The sequence below is a fragment of the Prionailurus bengalensis genome, chromosome D3 (genome assembly GCF_016509475.1).
Source record: "Prionailurus bengalensis isolate Pbe53 chromosome D3, Fcat_Pben_1.1_paternal_pri, whole genome shotgun sequence".
Classification (NCBI taxonomy): Eukaryota; Metazoa; Chordata; class Mammalia; order Carnivora; family Felidae; genus Prionailurus; species Prionailurus bengalensis.
This window is the reverse complement of record NC_057356.1, coordinates 6101967-6118858: the sequence shown is the minus strand read 5'-3', so window position 1 is coordinate 6118858 and position 16892 is coordinate 6101967. Positions and strand designations below refer to the sequence as shown.

The window sequence follows — 16892 nt, the reverse complement described above, 5'->3', positions numbered from 1 at the left end:
CTCAGTCTCACAACTGCGAGATCGTGGCTTGAACTGAAGTAAGTGTTCTGATGCTTAAATGACTGAGCCACCCGGTCCCCGGGATGGTCATACTGTTTACGTGGTGGCTGGCTTCCAAGAGACCAGAAACAACATTACGGCCGCCATATTCTATTGACTAAAGAAGTAACAGCCTGTGCAGACTCGAGGGGGTGGAGATGACTCGGTCTCTTAATGGCGAGGGGGGCACAGTTAAGATGTTGTGGCTGCGTTTGGAAAATACAATCTGCCACACAGAATATGTACTGGGTGTGTGTGTGTGTGTACTCAATAGCTATACATATATCTTCTTTTTCTCTATATTTACTTTTCTCGCTCTCTACATATCTATTTATGTACATACACACTCCTACTTTATACACTGCTTCAAATGGCTTTATTTACTTTAATTGTAAATCTTATCTGTCTTTCCGTGTCAGTGTGCACAGACCTATTTCAGACTCCTTTCGGTGGTGAAACGCTTCCTCCCGCACTAAGTACACTTTTTGAATTAGGAAGAGTGAAACTTCCCGCGCACGCGCCGCTTTACCAAACTACTCGGACCCCAAGGCTAAGGTTGCTTGCTCTCTCCGATTAGAACATCACGCACGGATCTAGCTTTCACGTCGTCCTGGAGACCATCCCGTCCATGATGAGCGCCCTGAGGATGGTGTGGATCATCTCCCGACACTACAATAAAGATGAAAGGATGATCCCGCTCATGGAGCGGATCGCCTGGGAAATCGCCGAAAGAGTCTGCAGAGTGGTCAACCTGCGGACTTTGTTCAAGTGAGAAGTAGCGATGCTATGTTTTTCCGAAGATCTTAAACAGCTTTTTTTTTTTTTAAGTTTATTTATTTATTTTGAGAGAGAAAGAGAATGTGAGTGGGGGAGGGGGGAGGCGGGGAGAGGAGAGAGAGAGAGAGAGAGAGAGAGAGAGAGAGAGAGAGAGAGAGAGAGAGAATGAATGAGAATCCTAAACCGGCTCTATGCCGTAAGCACAGAGCCCGACTTGGGGCTTGAACTCACGAACCTTGAGATCATGACCTGAGCTGAAATCAAGAGTCGGATGCTTAATCTACTGAGCCACCCGGGCGCCCCTTAAACAGCTTTATTGAAACCTGATGCACACACCGTACGATTCACCAGAATGTACAAGCCAACGGCTCTTCGTGTATTGGAGTTGTGTATCTGTGGCCATAATCGATTGTGGAATATTTTCTCTAATCCAAAAAGAAACCCCAAACCCTTTAGCTGTCACATCCGGCCTCACTTTCTGTCGCTCTTGATTTGCCTTTTCTGAACATTCGTACAAATGGAGTCATACACATGGTGGCTTTTACGACAGACTCCTTCTGCTCAGCACCATGGTTTTTTTCTTTTTCTTTTTTTAAATATGAAATTTATTGTCAAATTGGTTTCCATACAACACCCAGTGCTCATCCCAACAGGTGCCCTCCTCGATGCCCATCACCCACTTTCCCCTCCCTCCCACCCCCCATCCACCCTCAGTTTACTCTCCGTTTTTAAGAGTCTCTTCTGGTTTGGCTCTCTCCTTCTCTAACTTTTTTTTCCCCTTCCCCTCCCCCACGGTCTTCTGTTAAGTTTCTCAGGATCCACGTAAGAGTGAAAACATACGGTATCTGTCTTTCTCTGTATGGCTTATTTCACTTAGCATCACACTCTCCAGTTCCATCCACGTTGCTACAAAGGGCCAGATTTCATTCTTTCTCATTGCCACGTAGTACTCCATTGTGTATATAAACCACAATTTCTTTATCCATTCGTCAGTTGACGGACATTTAGGCTCTTTCCATCATTTGGTCATTGTTGAAAGTGCTGCTATAAACGTTGGGGTACAAGTGCCCCTCTGCGTCAGCACTCCTGTGTCCCTTGGGTATCAGCACCATGGTTTCAAGGTTCACCCGTGTGGGAGCCGGTGTCAGGGCCTCATTCCCCTTTAGGGCCAACTAATAGCCCGTCTTGTGGACACGTAGGTTATTTTATTTTAATCAGGATTGTCTTCCTTAGTTATCCTGGGAGACACCAAGTCCCAGGGCCCCTAAGGCCGGAGGGCCTCTGGAATCAATGAAGGAGGTGCAGATGTTCACGTTCCTAAACAAAACAAAACAAAACAAAAAAAACTCTGCAGGTGAAAGAGGCATAACAATCTTGGCTTTGTCATTTCCCTGTGGTGCTGCAGCCTTCACTGTTGACTTGTGGCCCGGCCGAGGCTACCGGTCCCCTTCCGGCTGGAACAGAGAGGTCCCCAGGGGAGCCGCAGCTCTGCCGGTTGGGTGGGCGGCCGGCCGGGTGCCGTTCAGCCCCGGGGGTGGCCTACGGATCTGCAAGGGGGTCGCACCCTCGTAGGCCGGTGCAGGGGGCTGTGGGATGGGGAGGCCCTGCTCCTCGGGGACAGCGCTCCCCTCGGAAACCTGCTCCCCTTGGGCTGTGCGGCTCGGCTAGGACCGCCACCGAGGTTCAGCCTCCGAGCCACCGAGGCTCAGCCTCCCCCCGCCCCCCCTCACCTCGCTGCTTCTCTTTGCTCCACAGAGAAAATCGAGCCAGTGCCCAGCACAAAACCTCAGAGGCCAGGAACGCCCTGCACATGTGGAAAAAGGCCTATTTCGACACCAGGGCCAAGATCGAGGCTTCGGGGAGAGAAGCTCGGTGGGAGTTTGATCGAAAGCGGCTGTTTGAGAGAACGGATTACATGGCTGCCATCTGCCAGGATCTCTGCGACATCCTGCAGGTGGGGAGGCTGGAGCGGGTGTTCTCCGATGCCCCGAAAGGTGGCTGGGGTTCGGACGTGGCTGGACGGAAAGCGGTTTGGCTTTTTGATGGCACGCTGTCCGTGTCCAGCGGAAACCAGGAGACGGACAGGGGCTGGCGGGGTGGGGGGAGGGAGGGAAACCCTTGAGAGACCACGCAGAATGTACCGGAAGGTACCAAAGCGGGCCAGACCGCTCGCACTTCTCCTTGTCTCCTGTGACCCACCTCCCTCACCCCGCTCTCGGCTGTCCTTTGACCTCCGGCCACGCCTGCCTCGTAGCTTTTGCAGAATCCTCCCCCTCCTGTCTTTCTGTTAAATGTCGGAATTTCTCAAAGTCTAGTCCAAGACTTATTCTCTCCTGACGCCACATCATCCTGCCCGTTGTTTCGGCTGCTACCCATCCTTCAGGGACTCCTTGTTTATCTGGTCCCTCTCTCTTTTGAATAAACGGTCAAAGGGTCTGGCGGCTGGTTGGATGAATTATCCACTGTTCTTTGTCTCACGAAGGTCCATCCGTCCGTTCATTCTTAGTGTTAACGGAGCGCTCACTTGTGCCAGGCACCCGTGCTTGCTACTAGGGCCGGCTACGTCACCTGCCGTGCCCAGTGCGACAGATGTGGGACCCCTTGTTCAAAAAGTAGGAAAAAAATGCATTAAAAGCATTAAAATCTAAAGCTTTTCCCTTTCTTCTGACATCTCTTACCTCGGCAGGCTTTATTTTTTGTTTGCCCACGACTGTGGCAAAGTAAAGAAGGTGAAGGGAAATTGAACATTTAAATTATTCCATGATTTGGGGCACCTGGGTGGCTCTTTTTTTTTTTTTATTTAATGTTTGTTTGTTTTTGAGAGAGAGAGAGAGAGAGCGCGCAAGCAGGAGAGGGGCAGAGAGAGAGGGAGACAGAGAATCCGAAGAGGGCTCCACACTGACAGTGGAGAGCCCTATGTAGGGCTCGAACCCATGAGCTGAGATCATGACCTGAGCGGAAGTTGGACGTTTAACCGACTGAGCCACCCAGGCGCCCCGAGCATCTGACTCTTAATTTCAGCTCAGGTCCCCATCTCACGTTTGCGAGTTCCAGCCCCAGTGCACTTGGGCTCTGCACTGACAGGGTGGAGCCTGCTTGGGATTCTCTCCCTCTCCCTCTCTCTGCCCCTCCCCTGCTAGCACTTTCTCTCTCTCTCTCTCAAATTAATATTTAAATTATTCCATGAGTTTTACCATTCATATTTACATTGCGCAGTGTTCGCTTAAAGGGCAGATACGAGGCCATCTGACTCGTATGCGGAATCACTGAAAAGACGTGATTTGTACTTTGTCACTCGAATGTGCAGATGTACGTCATTGCCAGAACGATGCGACAGCGCGGCACCCAGCTGACTTGGTTGGTTTTCTCCCACTTCTTTTAATTTTTCTAATTCAGAAAATTTTTTAAGTTTTTAAAACTTGAATTCCAGTTACTTAGCATACAGTGCGATATCAGTTTTAGGCGTATGGTATAGAGACTCAATACTTCCATACCACACCCTGTGCTCATCGCAACAAATGCCCTCCTTCGTCCCCATCACCTGGTTCACTCACCTCCCCACACCCTCCCCTCTGGTAGCCATTGGCGTGTTCTCTGGAGCTAAGAGTCTGTTTCTTGGTTTTCCTTTCTTTCTTTCCCCCCCTGATCCTTTGTTTTGTTTTGTTTCTTAAATTCTACGTATGTGTGAAATCATGGTATTTGTCTTTCTCCGACGTAACTTCACTAAGTAGAATACTCTCCAGTTCCATCCGTATCCCTGCAAATGGCAAGATTTCGTTCTTTTGATGGCTGGATGATATCCCATCGCATATATAAAATATCACCTCTTTATCCATTCATCAGTCGAAGGACATCTGGGCTCTTTCCATAATTTGGCTACCGTTGATAGCACTGCCATAAACATTGTCCCCTTTTGAATCAGTATTTTCTTTTTTTTATCCTTTGGATAAATACCTAGTAGTACAATTGCTGGGCTGTAGGATAGTTCTACTTTTAACTTTTTGAGGAACTTCCATACTGTTTTCCAGTGCGGCACCAGTTTGCCCTCCCACCAGAAGTGCTAAGGGTTCCCTTTTCTCTACATCCTCGCCAATACCTGTTTCTTGTGTTGTTCATTTTAGACACTCTGAGAGGTGTGAGGTGGTATCTCATTGTGGTTTTGACTTGTATTTTCCTGATGATGAGTGATGTTGAGCATTTTTTCACGTGTCTGTCAGTCATCTGGATGTCGTCTTTGGAGAAGTGTCTGTTCATGTCTTCTGCCCATTTCTTCATTGGATTATCTGTTCTTTTGGGTGTTGAGTTTGAGAAGTTCTTTATAGATTTTGGATAGTAACCCTTTATCAGAGATGTCATTTGCAAATATCTTTTCCCATTCTGTCAGTTGCCTTTTAGTTTGGTCGATTGTCTCCTTCATGGTGCAGAAGCTTTTTATCTTGAGGAAATCCCAGTAGTTCATTTTTGCTTTTGTTTCCCTTGCCTCTGAAGACGCGTCTAGTAAGAACTTGCTACGGCCAAGGTCAAAGAGGTGTTCTCCTCTAGGATGTTGATGGTTTCCTGTCTCACACTGAGGTCTTTCATCCATTTTGAATTTATTTTTGTGTATGGTGTAAGAAAGCGGTCCAGTTCTTCTGTATGTTGCTGTCCAGTTTTCCTAACACCATTTGTTGAAGAGCCTTGTTTCCATTGGATAGTCATTCCTGCTTTGTTGAAAATTAGTTCACCCTATAGTTGTGGGTCCATTTCTGGGTTCTCTATTGTGTTCCATTGATCTATGTGTCTGTTTTTGTGCCAGTACCATACCGTCCTGATGATTACAGCTTTGTAATACAGCTAGAAGTCCGGAATTGTAAGGCCTCCAGCTTCGCTTCTCTTTTTCAACATTACTTTGGCTATTTGAGGTCTTTTCTGGTTTCATATAAATTTTAGAATTCCAAGTTCCAGTTCTGTGAAAAATGCTGGTGTTATTTTGACAGGTATTATTTATATGGCATTGATTGTATAAATTGCTTTGGGTAGTATAGACATTTTAACAATATTGTTCTTCCAATCCATGAGCATGGAATGTTTTTTCCATTTCTTTGCGTCTTCAGTTTCTTTTATAAGTATTCTATAGTTTTCGGAGTACAGATCTTTAACTTCTTTGGTTAGGTTTATCCCTAGGTATGTTATGGTTTTTGGCGTGATGGTAGTGGGATCGATTCTTTGATTTCTCTTTTCTGCTACTTCATTACTGGTGTATAGAAGTGTAACAGGGGCACCTGGGTGACTCAGTTGGTTGAACATCCGACTTCAGCTCAGGTCATGATCTCGTGGTTCATGAGTTCAAGCCCCACATTGGGCTTGCTGTCATCAACCTGTCTGTGCAAAACCCACTTCAGATCCTCTGTCCCTCTCTCCCTGCCCCTTCCCTGCTTGTGCTCTCCCCAAAATAAATAAATATAAAAAAAAAAGAAGAACTGCAATGAACTTCTGTATGTTGATTTTGTATCCTGTGACTTTGCTAAATTCTCATATCAATGAATCTAGAAAATTCTCTGGTGGAGTCTTTTGGGTTTTCTATGTGGAGTATCATGTCCTCTGTGAGGAGTGAAAGTTTGACTTTTTTTCTTGTTGATTTGGATGCCTTTTATTTCTTTTTGTTGTCTGATTGCTGAGGCTAGGACTTCCAGTGCTATGTTGAACAACAGTGGTGCGAGCGGACATTTCTGTCATGTTCCTGACTTTAGGGAGAAAGCTCTCCGTTTTTCCCCATTGAGGATGATATTAGCTGTGGGTCTTTCTGATGTTGAGGTATGTTCCCTCTATCCCTACTTTTTAGAGGGTTTTTATCAAGAATTGATGCTGTATTTTGTCAAATGCTTTTTCTGCCTCTGTTGAGAATTTCATATGGTTCGTATCCTTTCTTCTATTAATGTGGTGTATCGCATTGTTTGATTTGTGGATATTGAACCACCTCTGTAGCCCAGGAATAAATCCCACTTGATCATGGAAAATAATTCTTTTAATGTACTGTTGGACTCAATTTTCTAGTATCTTATTGGAAATTTTTGCATCCATGTTCATCAAGGATATTGGCCTGTGGTTCTTTTTTTCAGTGGAGTCTTTGTCTGGTCTTGGAATCAAGGTAATGCTGGCTTCATAGAATGAGTTTGAAAGTTTTCCTTCAATTTCTGCTTTTTGGAACAGTTTCAGAAGAATAGGTGTTAATTCTTCTTTCTTTATTTTTTAAAATTTATTTATTTTGAGAGAGAGTGTGCAAGTATGAGTGGTGGAGGAGGAGAGAGAGAAGGAGAGAGAATCCCAAGCAGGCTCTTATGCAGAACCCCATGTGGGGCTTGAACTCATGACCCTTGAGATCATGACCTGAGCTGAAATCAAGAGTCAGACACTTAACTGACTGAGCCACCCAGTTCTTCTTTAAATGTTTGGTAGAATTTCCCTTGGAAGCCATCTGTCCCTGGACTCTTGTTTATTGGGAGATTTTTGACTACTGATTCAATTTCTCTTTCTTTCTCTCTCTCTTTTTCTTTTGAGAGACGAAGGATCCCATGGGGGGTAGGAGAGACAGAGAGAGAGAAGTGGGGCTCAACTGGGGCTTGTGATTTTTACCCAAAGCAGGGTTGGGGCTCACCCGATGCAGGACACGAGCTCACCTGAAACAGGGCATGAGCTCACCCGATATAGGGCTTGAACTCATCTACTGTGAGATCATGACCTGAGTTGAAGTCAGATGCTTCACTACTGAGCCACCCAGGTGCCCCCTGATTCAATTTCTTTGCTGGTTATGGGTCTGTTCAAATTTTCCATTTCTTCCTGTTTCAATTTTGGTAGTTGGTATGCTTTTAGGAACTTATCCCTTTCTTCCAGATCTCCCAGTTTGTTGGCATATAATTACTCATAATATTCTGTCGTATAATTGTCTGTATTTCTGTGGTGTCAGTTGTGATCTCTCCTCTTTCATTTACAATTTTATTTTATTTTCTGGTCTTTTCTCTTTTTGATAAGTCTGGCTAGGAGTTTATCAATTTTGTTAATTCTTTTCAAAGAACCAGCTCCTAGTTTTGTTGGTCCTGTTTTACTTTTTTTTTTTTTTTTTAATTTATGTGTTGTTTATTTCTGCTCTAATCTGTATTTCTTTTCTTCTGCTGGTTTTAGGCTTTATTCGCTGTTCTTTTTCCAGCTCCTTTAGGTGTTGGGTTGTGTACTCGAGACTTTTCTTGCTTCTTGAGTAAGGCCTGTATTGCTATATACTTCCCTCTTATGACTGCCTTTGTTGCATCCCAAAGGTTTTGGACTGTAATGTTTTCATTTTTTCATTTGCTTACATGTATTTTTAAATTTCTTCTTTAATTTCCTGGTTGACACATTCATTCTTTAGTAGGATTTTCTTTTTCTTTTTCTTTTTTTTTTAATTTTTTTTTCAACGTTTATTTATTTTTGGGACAGAGACAGAGCATGAACGGGGGAGGGGCAGAGAGAGAGGGAGACACAGAATCGGAAACAGGCTTCTCTGACGCAGGGCTCGAACTCACGGACCGTGAGATCGTGACCTGGCTGAAGTCCGACGCTTAACCGACTGCGCCACCCAGGCGCCCCTAGTAGGATTTTTTTTAACCTTCATGTATTTGTGGTCTTTCCAATTTTTTTTCTTGTGGTTGACTTCACGTTTCATAGTGTTGTGGTCTGAAAATATGCATGGTATTGTTGCATCCACACAACTCCTGAAACAGAATGCTATGGGCACCAGTGACAGTCACAACAAAGTTTATTACAATGAGAGGCAAGGCCGACCGATCCGGACCAACACTGTTGATAAGAGTGTGGCCCCGAACAGCCGGGGTACAGAGTTTTTATGGCCGACCACATCGTTTTATCATCACTTGGGAACAGAACAGAGAAACAGTTCCCAGATGAGTTAGAAACAGTTTATGGATGAAGTGATTATTTTAGACTTTTTGCCGCTAAGTTGCAACCAGTGGATCTCCTTGACCTTGCCTCTGATGCTCTTCTCTTTGAGCTTTTGTTTCCTTCATTGGTGAAGCCTGATTTATAACAGTATGAAGCATAATTTACAAGAGTGAAGCAAGGCTGTTATCTCTTGACCTTCAGTGTCAGAACAAAGCTGTTATTTTTCAAGCTACACGTTAGCCTTACATTACAATTTAACCCTTACAGTGTGATCTCAATCTTTTTGTATTTGTCGAGGGCTGATTTGTGACCCAGTATGTAATCTGTTCTGGAGAATGTTCCATGTGCACTGGAAAAGAATGTGTATTCTGCTTTAGGATGAAATGTTTCCAATATATCCATCAGTCCATCTGGTCCAGTGTGTCATTTAAAGCCATTGTTTTCATTTACAATTGTTAGGTCTTCTTGGTAGATAGACCTCTTTATTATGATATAGTGCCCTCCTTCACCTCTTGTTACAGTCTTTGGTTTAAAATCTAGTTTGTCTGATATAAGTATGGCTACTCCGACTTTCTTTTGATGTCATTAGGATGGTAGATGGTTCTCCACCCCCCTCACTTTCAATCTGGCTGTCGTTGGGTCTCACACGAGTCTCTTTTTTTTTTTTTTTAAATTTTTTTTTTTCAACGTTTATTTATTTTTGGGACAGAGAGAGACAGAGCATGAACGGGGGAGGGGCAGAGAGAGAGGGAGACACAGAATCGGAAACAGGCTCCAGGCTCTGAGCCATCAGCCCAGACCCCGACGCGGGGCTCGAACTCACGGAGCGCGAGATCGTGACCTGGCTGAAGTCGGACACTTAACCGACTGCGCCACCCAGGCGCCCCGTCACACCAGTCTCTTATAAGTGGCATATCGATGGGTCTTTTAACCCATTCTGAAACCTTTGATCTTCTACGTCACCTATTCTCTCCTCTGCTTCTTCAATCCTGTTGGGACTCTATCCAGTCAGTTTTGCTTCTCAGTTACAGCATTTTATTTTTCCAGTCTGACTAGTTTTTAGGTCTTTGATCTCTGTAGCAAGGGTTTCTCTGGAGTCTTCTGTGCTTTTTTCCGAGGCCAGCTAGTATTCTTCTGACTGGTGTTCTAAATTCTTGTTCAGATATATTACTTCTATCTGTTGTGAGCAAATCCCTGGCTGTGGTTTCTTCTCGATCTTCCTTTGGGGGGGGCGGATTCTCTGCCTTGTCTTTTTGTCTAGGTTTTTGTCTTTTGCGTGTTGTGAGAGCTTGTTATGTTTCTTGCTCTTGAGAATACTGCTGTATTGAGGGGGTCCTACCTGGACCAGGGGGTCCAGGCCTGGTGCTTCGGGAAGGGTCTCTGGCGACGGGGCACTGTGCTGCTGTGCTTTGGTTGCTCTTTCCCCCAGGTCAGTCCTCTGCAGAGCTCCTCCTTGCTTGCAGTGAGGAGTGTTTGGACTTTTAACTACGTGTGCTTTGATTTGTTTGTTAAAGGAAGCTCGATCCAAAAAAAAAGAGAAAAGGAAAAGGAACCAAAGCCCCAAACGGACAAACAACTATAAGCCTGATTCCACGAGAGAAAAAAAGAGAGAAAGAACGAGACTGATTCAAAAAACGAGACAAGGGGGGCACCTGGGTGGCTCAGTTGGTTGAATGTTCAACTCTTGATGTCGGCTCAGGTCATGATCCCAGGGTTGTGGGATCGAGCCCTGCGTCAGGCTCTGTGGTGAGTGTGGAGCCTGCTTGGGGTTCTCTCCTTCTCTCTCTGCCCCTCGCCTACTCACATGTGCACTCTCTCTCTCAAATAATAAATAAACTTCAAAAAAGAAATAAAAAAAAACCCCAAAAGCCCCACAAAAAGTGAGAGAAGGAAATGAAAATACAAACAAATGAACAAAAAACTCTAAGTCTGATTCCAAAGGAAAATAACAAAAAAAGAAAGTGTGGTCCTATTTCCAGCTTCAGAACTGAAGCTGATGCTTTGGAGCCCTCAATGATCAGTGGGTGGGGTGCGTGTGGGGGGGCCTGTGCTCCCCCTCTGGGGAAGAGGCCCCCTGCACCGGCTGGCGCCCAGTCAGACGGCTCAGCAGGCCGCAGGGGGCGCGGTCTGATGTAAGCGGCTCGAGCCTCCACTGGGGGTGCTGTGTTGGTTGAAGTCCCAGGTGCTGGTGGTCGGGGAAGGTGGCGTCACCCCGCTCTCCGGTCCCCAGGGAGGGGAGCTCAAGCCTCCCAGGCGAGCCAATGGTCTCCCCTCCTGTGTCCCAGGCTTCTGACAGATCCCTGCCAACAGGCCGACTGTGCCCAGGCTGGTGGTGGGGCTGGGATTCGAAACTCCAAATCTTGGGGTGCCTGGGTGGCTCAGCGGGTTGAGCGTCTGACTCTTGGTTTCGATTGGGACACGATCTCCCACTTTGTGCCACTGAGCCTCACGTTGGGCTCTGCACCGACAGCATAGATCCTGCTTGGGATTCTCTCTCTCTCTCTCTCTCTCTCTCTCTCTCTCTCTCTCTCCCTCTCTCAAAATAAATATTTAAAATAAAAAAGAAAAACTTCAAATCTTAAAGAACCTGCTCCTCCCTCCGGAGGAGCCCCTTGCGGTGCTGCGCCTGGCTGTGTTCGGTCCCAGAAAAGCAGTTGTGTGGCCCCGTAGGCGCCTGGAGTTTATGGTGACACACAGTGACAAGCTGCGGCCACGTCGTCTGCCCTCAGCGTGCGCCTCTGTCCCCTGCTGTGGATCGGCCGCTCAGGTGTGCCCCCAAGTCTTTTGTTCTGGGAGAGGCCATCTGCCCTCTTCCAGATGTACTCTGAGAAGGGGAAGGTTCTCTCCCAGTGCACCCCCGGGGATCCCCACCTGACATGATGTCACCAGTCTTCTCCCCGCCCCCCCCCCCCCCCCCCCCCGCCCGGCTCGACTTCCAGGAATGGTGCAAACTTCCAGACCCTCAGAATGTGAGCTCCTCTGTTTGCAAAAACTTGTGATAGTCCGTTTCTCTCGATTCCCCGGTCGGTGGTTTTGGGGGGTGTTTTTCTTGCACGACCCGAACCCCCTCTCTCCCCCGCTCTCTCTTCTCTCCGCGAAAAGGGCTCCCTCCCCTCCAAGGCACTGCGGCTCTTCTCTCCCCCAGTTCACGTCTCTGCGCCTCCTGGTACCTGCCACGGTCTCTCCCTCTAATTGTGCAGATTGTTCTCTTAATCCTCAGGCTGATTTCCTAGGTGCTCGGAATGATACGATGTTGACCGAGCTGGGTTCCAGGGACCAGGCAGGTCCAGGGTCCCCCTACCCCTCTGCCATCTTAACTCCTTCTCTCTCTCACTTCTTGGTGCGAGCACGTTCTGCCAGGATTCTCTACCTCCAGCTTACCAACGGGTAAGGAAGGGCTGGGTGGGTTGCCTGCTCTTTGTCCTATGTCATCGCTCAGGGGGAGTAGTTGGCCAACACGGGGAAACAACAGGAAGTTACAGAACCGATACGGTAGGTTTCCTGATCAGGTGTGTTTCCTAGCCCACTGTTCTGGAAGCAAACTCCGGCTCGAAGGGAGAAGGTGGTCTCTCATCGCAGCCTGTGTCCTCGTGTACTTGTCTTCGATGTGACACATTTCCCTGTGCTGGCTGCGAATGTCCCCCCAACCCCCTGAACTGCCGTACGTGGGCCCGCTAGAATTCTGTGCTCGTGGGGCGTCCCTTGCTGTATGTGACAAAGTGGAAGCAGACAAGTAGATCCCACGTATCTGCTCACATGTGTGCACGGCCGCCCTATCAGATTTCATTTACAAAACACACGTTCAAAGATAAAATTACTGGGGTGTCTGGGTGGCTCAGTCGGTTGAACACCCGACTTCGGCTCAGGTCACAATAGTCCTATAAATGCATAGGTGCGGCTGAAGTAAGTGCGCTGCTGTTGGCGCTTTTGGGGTGTGTACTTGAAGCCTGATCTGTTCTGAGGCCTTGGACGTGACCAAGTGATATTCAGTGATGAGTAGTAGCTAGCTAGGCAGTTTGAACTGCACGTACAAAGGCCCTGTGACAGAAAGGAATGTGGAAGTAAAAGCAGGCCAGGGAGGCCGCGAGGAGGTGGGGTGTGGGGTTGGGTAGGTGGGGGCCTGAACATGCAGACTTTGCAAACCGTGTCAGGACGTATGGATCTTGTCCCATGTGCAGTGGGCATAGTACCAGAGGTCTTAGACTGGGAGGAAGTTGCCTATCTGACATGATTCTTGCCCTCAGACAAATCTAGACATGCAATCTATTTGTAGTTAAAACACTCATGAGAGGGGCGCCTCGGTGGCTCAGTCAGTTAAGCATCCGACTTTGACTCAGGTCACGATCTTATGGTTTGTGGGTTCGAGCCCCGCATCGGGCTCTGTGCTGACAGCTCAGAGCCTAGAGCCTGCTTCGGATTCTGTGTCTCCCTCCCTCTCTGCCCCTCCCCTGCTCGACCCTGTCTCTCGCTCAAGAGTAAATAAACGTTAAACACACTCATGGAAAACCGAAAGGCAGCCTCCCTGTCTTTTGTTTGTTTGGACAGGTTATGGAGGAATTTTACAATATATTTGGTCCAGAACTAAAGGCAGTGACGGGGGATCCCAAGCGCATTGACGATGTCCTGTGCAGGGTGGACAGCCTCGTCACCCCCATGGAAAACCTGACCTTTGACCCCTTCAGCATCAAGTCTTCCCAGTACTGGAAATATGTGATGGATGAATTCAAGATTGAAGTTCTGGCAAGTAACTCGTCTATAGATTTGATCTTGGAAGTGGGTACCATGGTTCCCCCATGTTAAATTTGTTTCGTTATGCTTAGGATTTTTTTTTTTTTAATCACAAAAAGTAATACCTGCTTACTTGTAAAAAACAGAAGCAATACCATAAGAGAGTCTTAAATACAGACTGGACCGAGGATTGCTGCAGGGGAGGTAGGTGGGGGGATGGGCTAAACGGATGGTGGGCATTAAGGAGGGCACTTGTTGGGATGAGCATGCGGTGTCATATATGAGGGATGAATCACTGGGTTCTACTTCTGGAACCAATGCTACACATATATGTCAACCTACTTGAATTTAAATAAATAAATAAATAAATAAATTAATTAAAAAAAAAACAAATGATACTGAGGAATATAAGATAAAAATGAACATTCCTTAATCTTTTTTGTCCCCATTCCTATCTGTAGGCAGAATAAGGTTAAGTCAAGCTACACACAGTAGCATCTCTACAAAGGTGGGTTTGCTGTATAATTGGGGAGGACATAGGAAGCTGCAGAATGGGACTTGATTTAGTAGGCAGTAGGGAGCCACTGAGGTTACAGAGTGAGGTAATCAGAATTATGGTTGAGGAAGGTTCTTCTGGTCACAGCATAGGCTGATTTAGGCTGGGGAATGAGAGGAGGTGGGGAGATGATATAGGAGGTTGTGGCCTGGGGTACAGAGGAGGCAGAACCTGTCAAAGAGAGGCGGTAGCTGAGAATATGGTTTCACGCCACACAGCATGATAATATGGTGGATGGTCCATCATGGTTACACTCTCAGCTTCATGTGGGAGGCACATCAGGTCCCCATTTTAGGTCTTGAGTAATTGTTTTTATAACCAGAGCATCTTTTTATATGGGCAACCCCAGACTGTTCTTGGGTTATCTAAACATTTCCATTTTAATTACACCCGGTGTATTCTCAGCTTCTATTTTGTTTTAAGTGTTATTTTTATTTATTTTTTAATTTAATATTTACTTATTTTTAGAGAGAGAGAGAGAGAGAGAGAGAAAGAAACAGAGCATGAATGGGGGAGGAACAGAGAGAGAGGGAGACACAGAATCCCAAGCAGGCTCCAGGCTCTGAGCTGTCAGCACAGGGCCCGATGCAAGGCTTGAAGTCATGGACCACGAGATCATGACCTGAGCTGAAGTCAGTCACTCAACTGACTGAGCCACCCAGACGCCCCTATTAATTTTTATTTTTTATTAAAAAAATTTTTTTTCCCCAATGTTTGTTTATTTTTGGGACAGAGAGAGAGACAGAGCATGAACGGGGGAGGGGCAGAGAGAGAGGGAGACACAGAATCTGAAACAGGCTCCAGGCTCCGAGCCATCAGCCCAGAGCCTGACGCGGGGCTCGAACTCACGGACCGCGAGATCGTGACCTGGCTGAAGTCGGATGCTTAACCGACTGCGCCACCCAGGCGCCCCATATTAATTTTTATTTTTAAAAATGTTTATTTAGTTAGAGGGAGGGACGGAGTGCACAAGTGTGGGAGGGACAGAGAGAGAGAGGGAGACACAGAATCTGAAGCAGGCTTCAGGCTCTGAGCTGTCAGCTCAGAGTCTGACGTGGGGCTCAAACCCACAAACCGTGAGGTCGTGACCTGAGCTGAAGTCAGACGGTAACCGACTGAGCCACCCAGGTGCCCCTAAGTGTTACTAATTTTTAAATTGAATTTTTCATTGAAGTCACTTTGTCAAGGAATACTAAAAGGCAAATAATAAGAAAAAACAGCCCCATGCTTAACCTTCTCCATTCCCATTCTTGATGTCATTTTTCACAATTCTAGATGTTTCTTTTGTTGTTCACCTTCATATTTCCTAAAGAACTTGCCAATGTGGTTATTTCCTGATGTATCTAATATAATCAGTTTTAGACAACTGTTAACTTTTCAGAGTAGATATGGACTTCACTGTCCTACTCCTTCCCCATACCCACTTGCCCCCCTGTCATCTAACAGAGATTTATAACTTTTGGCTAAATTAATGATTAGTGTTTACTCCTTATGTCTGTGCAAACAGTGTTCACTGCTGAGCCAAGAAGCACATCATAAGCACACTGCCTTTCTTGTTCAACCCTTCATTTTTCCTGAAGTTAATCATTGCTTTTATTTTTATTTGCCTGGTTATTTACATACCTGTTATTTTTTTCCCCAACTGCTCTAACATCTCTGCCACATATTTATCAATAATGGGTTCTGTCTGCTTAAAAATATGAGTGTTACTATTTTCCTAGAGGCCTTTGTCCCAGAGCTCTCTGTCCTTCTGTCCCAGTCTATATTGTTTGCTCTTTAGATTTATTGCAAAGTAGTCACCCTAGGACTTCTCATCTTTTCTCCTCTGTATTGGATCCTGTTTTCTAGATTTCACATCTTCCTCTTTTCTTGTTTAGGCCTTTGTTTTGCTGAAGCACATTTTTTAGTATCTTCCTAAGAAAGGTTTCATGGGACATCTCTCTTTTATGTCTTGTGTGAATTCTGGAATAAAGTTGGGTACAGAATTTAAGATTGAAGTAACTTTTCTTTGGGGGGGCGTCTGGATGGCTAAGTCGGTTGGGTGCCTGACCCTTGATTTCCGCTCTGGTCATGATCTCACATGACCAGAGTTCAAGCCCTGCATCGGGCTCTGTGCGGATAGCATGGATCCTGCTTGGGATTCTTCCTGTCTCTCTGCCCCTCCCCTGCTTGTGCCCTCTCAGTCTTTCAAATTAAGACTTAAACAAACAAACCAACAAAAAAGAAATAACTTTTCTTCAGATATTGAGGGTATTGTTCATTGATTTCTAGCTTCTAGCATTATCACAACTCTGCTGTCCTTCTGATTTAATTTTTCTAGAACTAACCTTCCACTCTTCATAGACTGGGGCGGGATGAGGGTATAGAGGATACATGGTGGCCTGGCTGTGCAGGGCGGAGGAGGGATCCTGTGTTTGCCCCTCGCCTTCCTGGTGCCTTGTGTCTCCAAACGTTCCTGGAGGTTTCGTGGGGAGTAAACAGGTACCTGCCTGTTCCCCTGTTGCCAACATTTCGTTGTAATCCTCTGCCTTCTGTAGAGTTACTTTCCATCTGCCTAAGACTCCTGAACTATCTTCTCTCCTGTTGTGTCCTCTTCTGCTTTCTTTGTTTGTAGGAGTTAACACTTAACAAAAAATTTCCTTCCTACCATTTTGAGTGCAACGAGGGGAGGGGAACAGAAAACCAATGTGGCCGATCTACTGTGTTTTTTTTTTTAATTTTTTTTTTCAACGTTTTATTTATTTTTGAGACAGAGAGAGACAGAGCATGAACGGGGCAGGGGCAGAGAGAGAGGGAGACACAGAATCAGAAGCAGGCTCCAGGCTCTGAGCCGTCAGGCCAGAGCCCGACGCGGGGCTCGAACTCACGGAGCGCGAGATCG

The 16892-nt window shown here is 46.2% G+C and overlaps 1 protein-coding gene across 1 annotated transcript in view; it reads left to right on the top strand.

Moving 5' to 3' along the window:
- DNAH10 (dynein axonemal heavy chain 10) overlaps nucleotides 1-16892 on the top strand; it is a 147412-nt gene that overhangs the window by 22849 nt on the left and 107671 nt on the right. The window contains exons 9-11 of the mRNA XM_043559162.1: nucleotides 617-807; nucleotides 2572-2770; nucleotides 13273-13467. Coding sequence (XP_043415097.1) covers nucleotides 617-807; nucleotides 2572-2770; nucleotides 13273-13467 — 585 coding nt within the window. The remainder of the gene's footprint in view (nucleotides 1-616; nucleotides 808-2571; nucleotides 2771-13272; nucleotides 13468-16892) is intronic.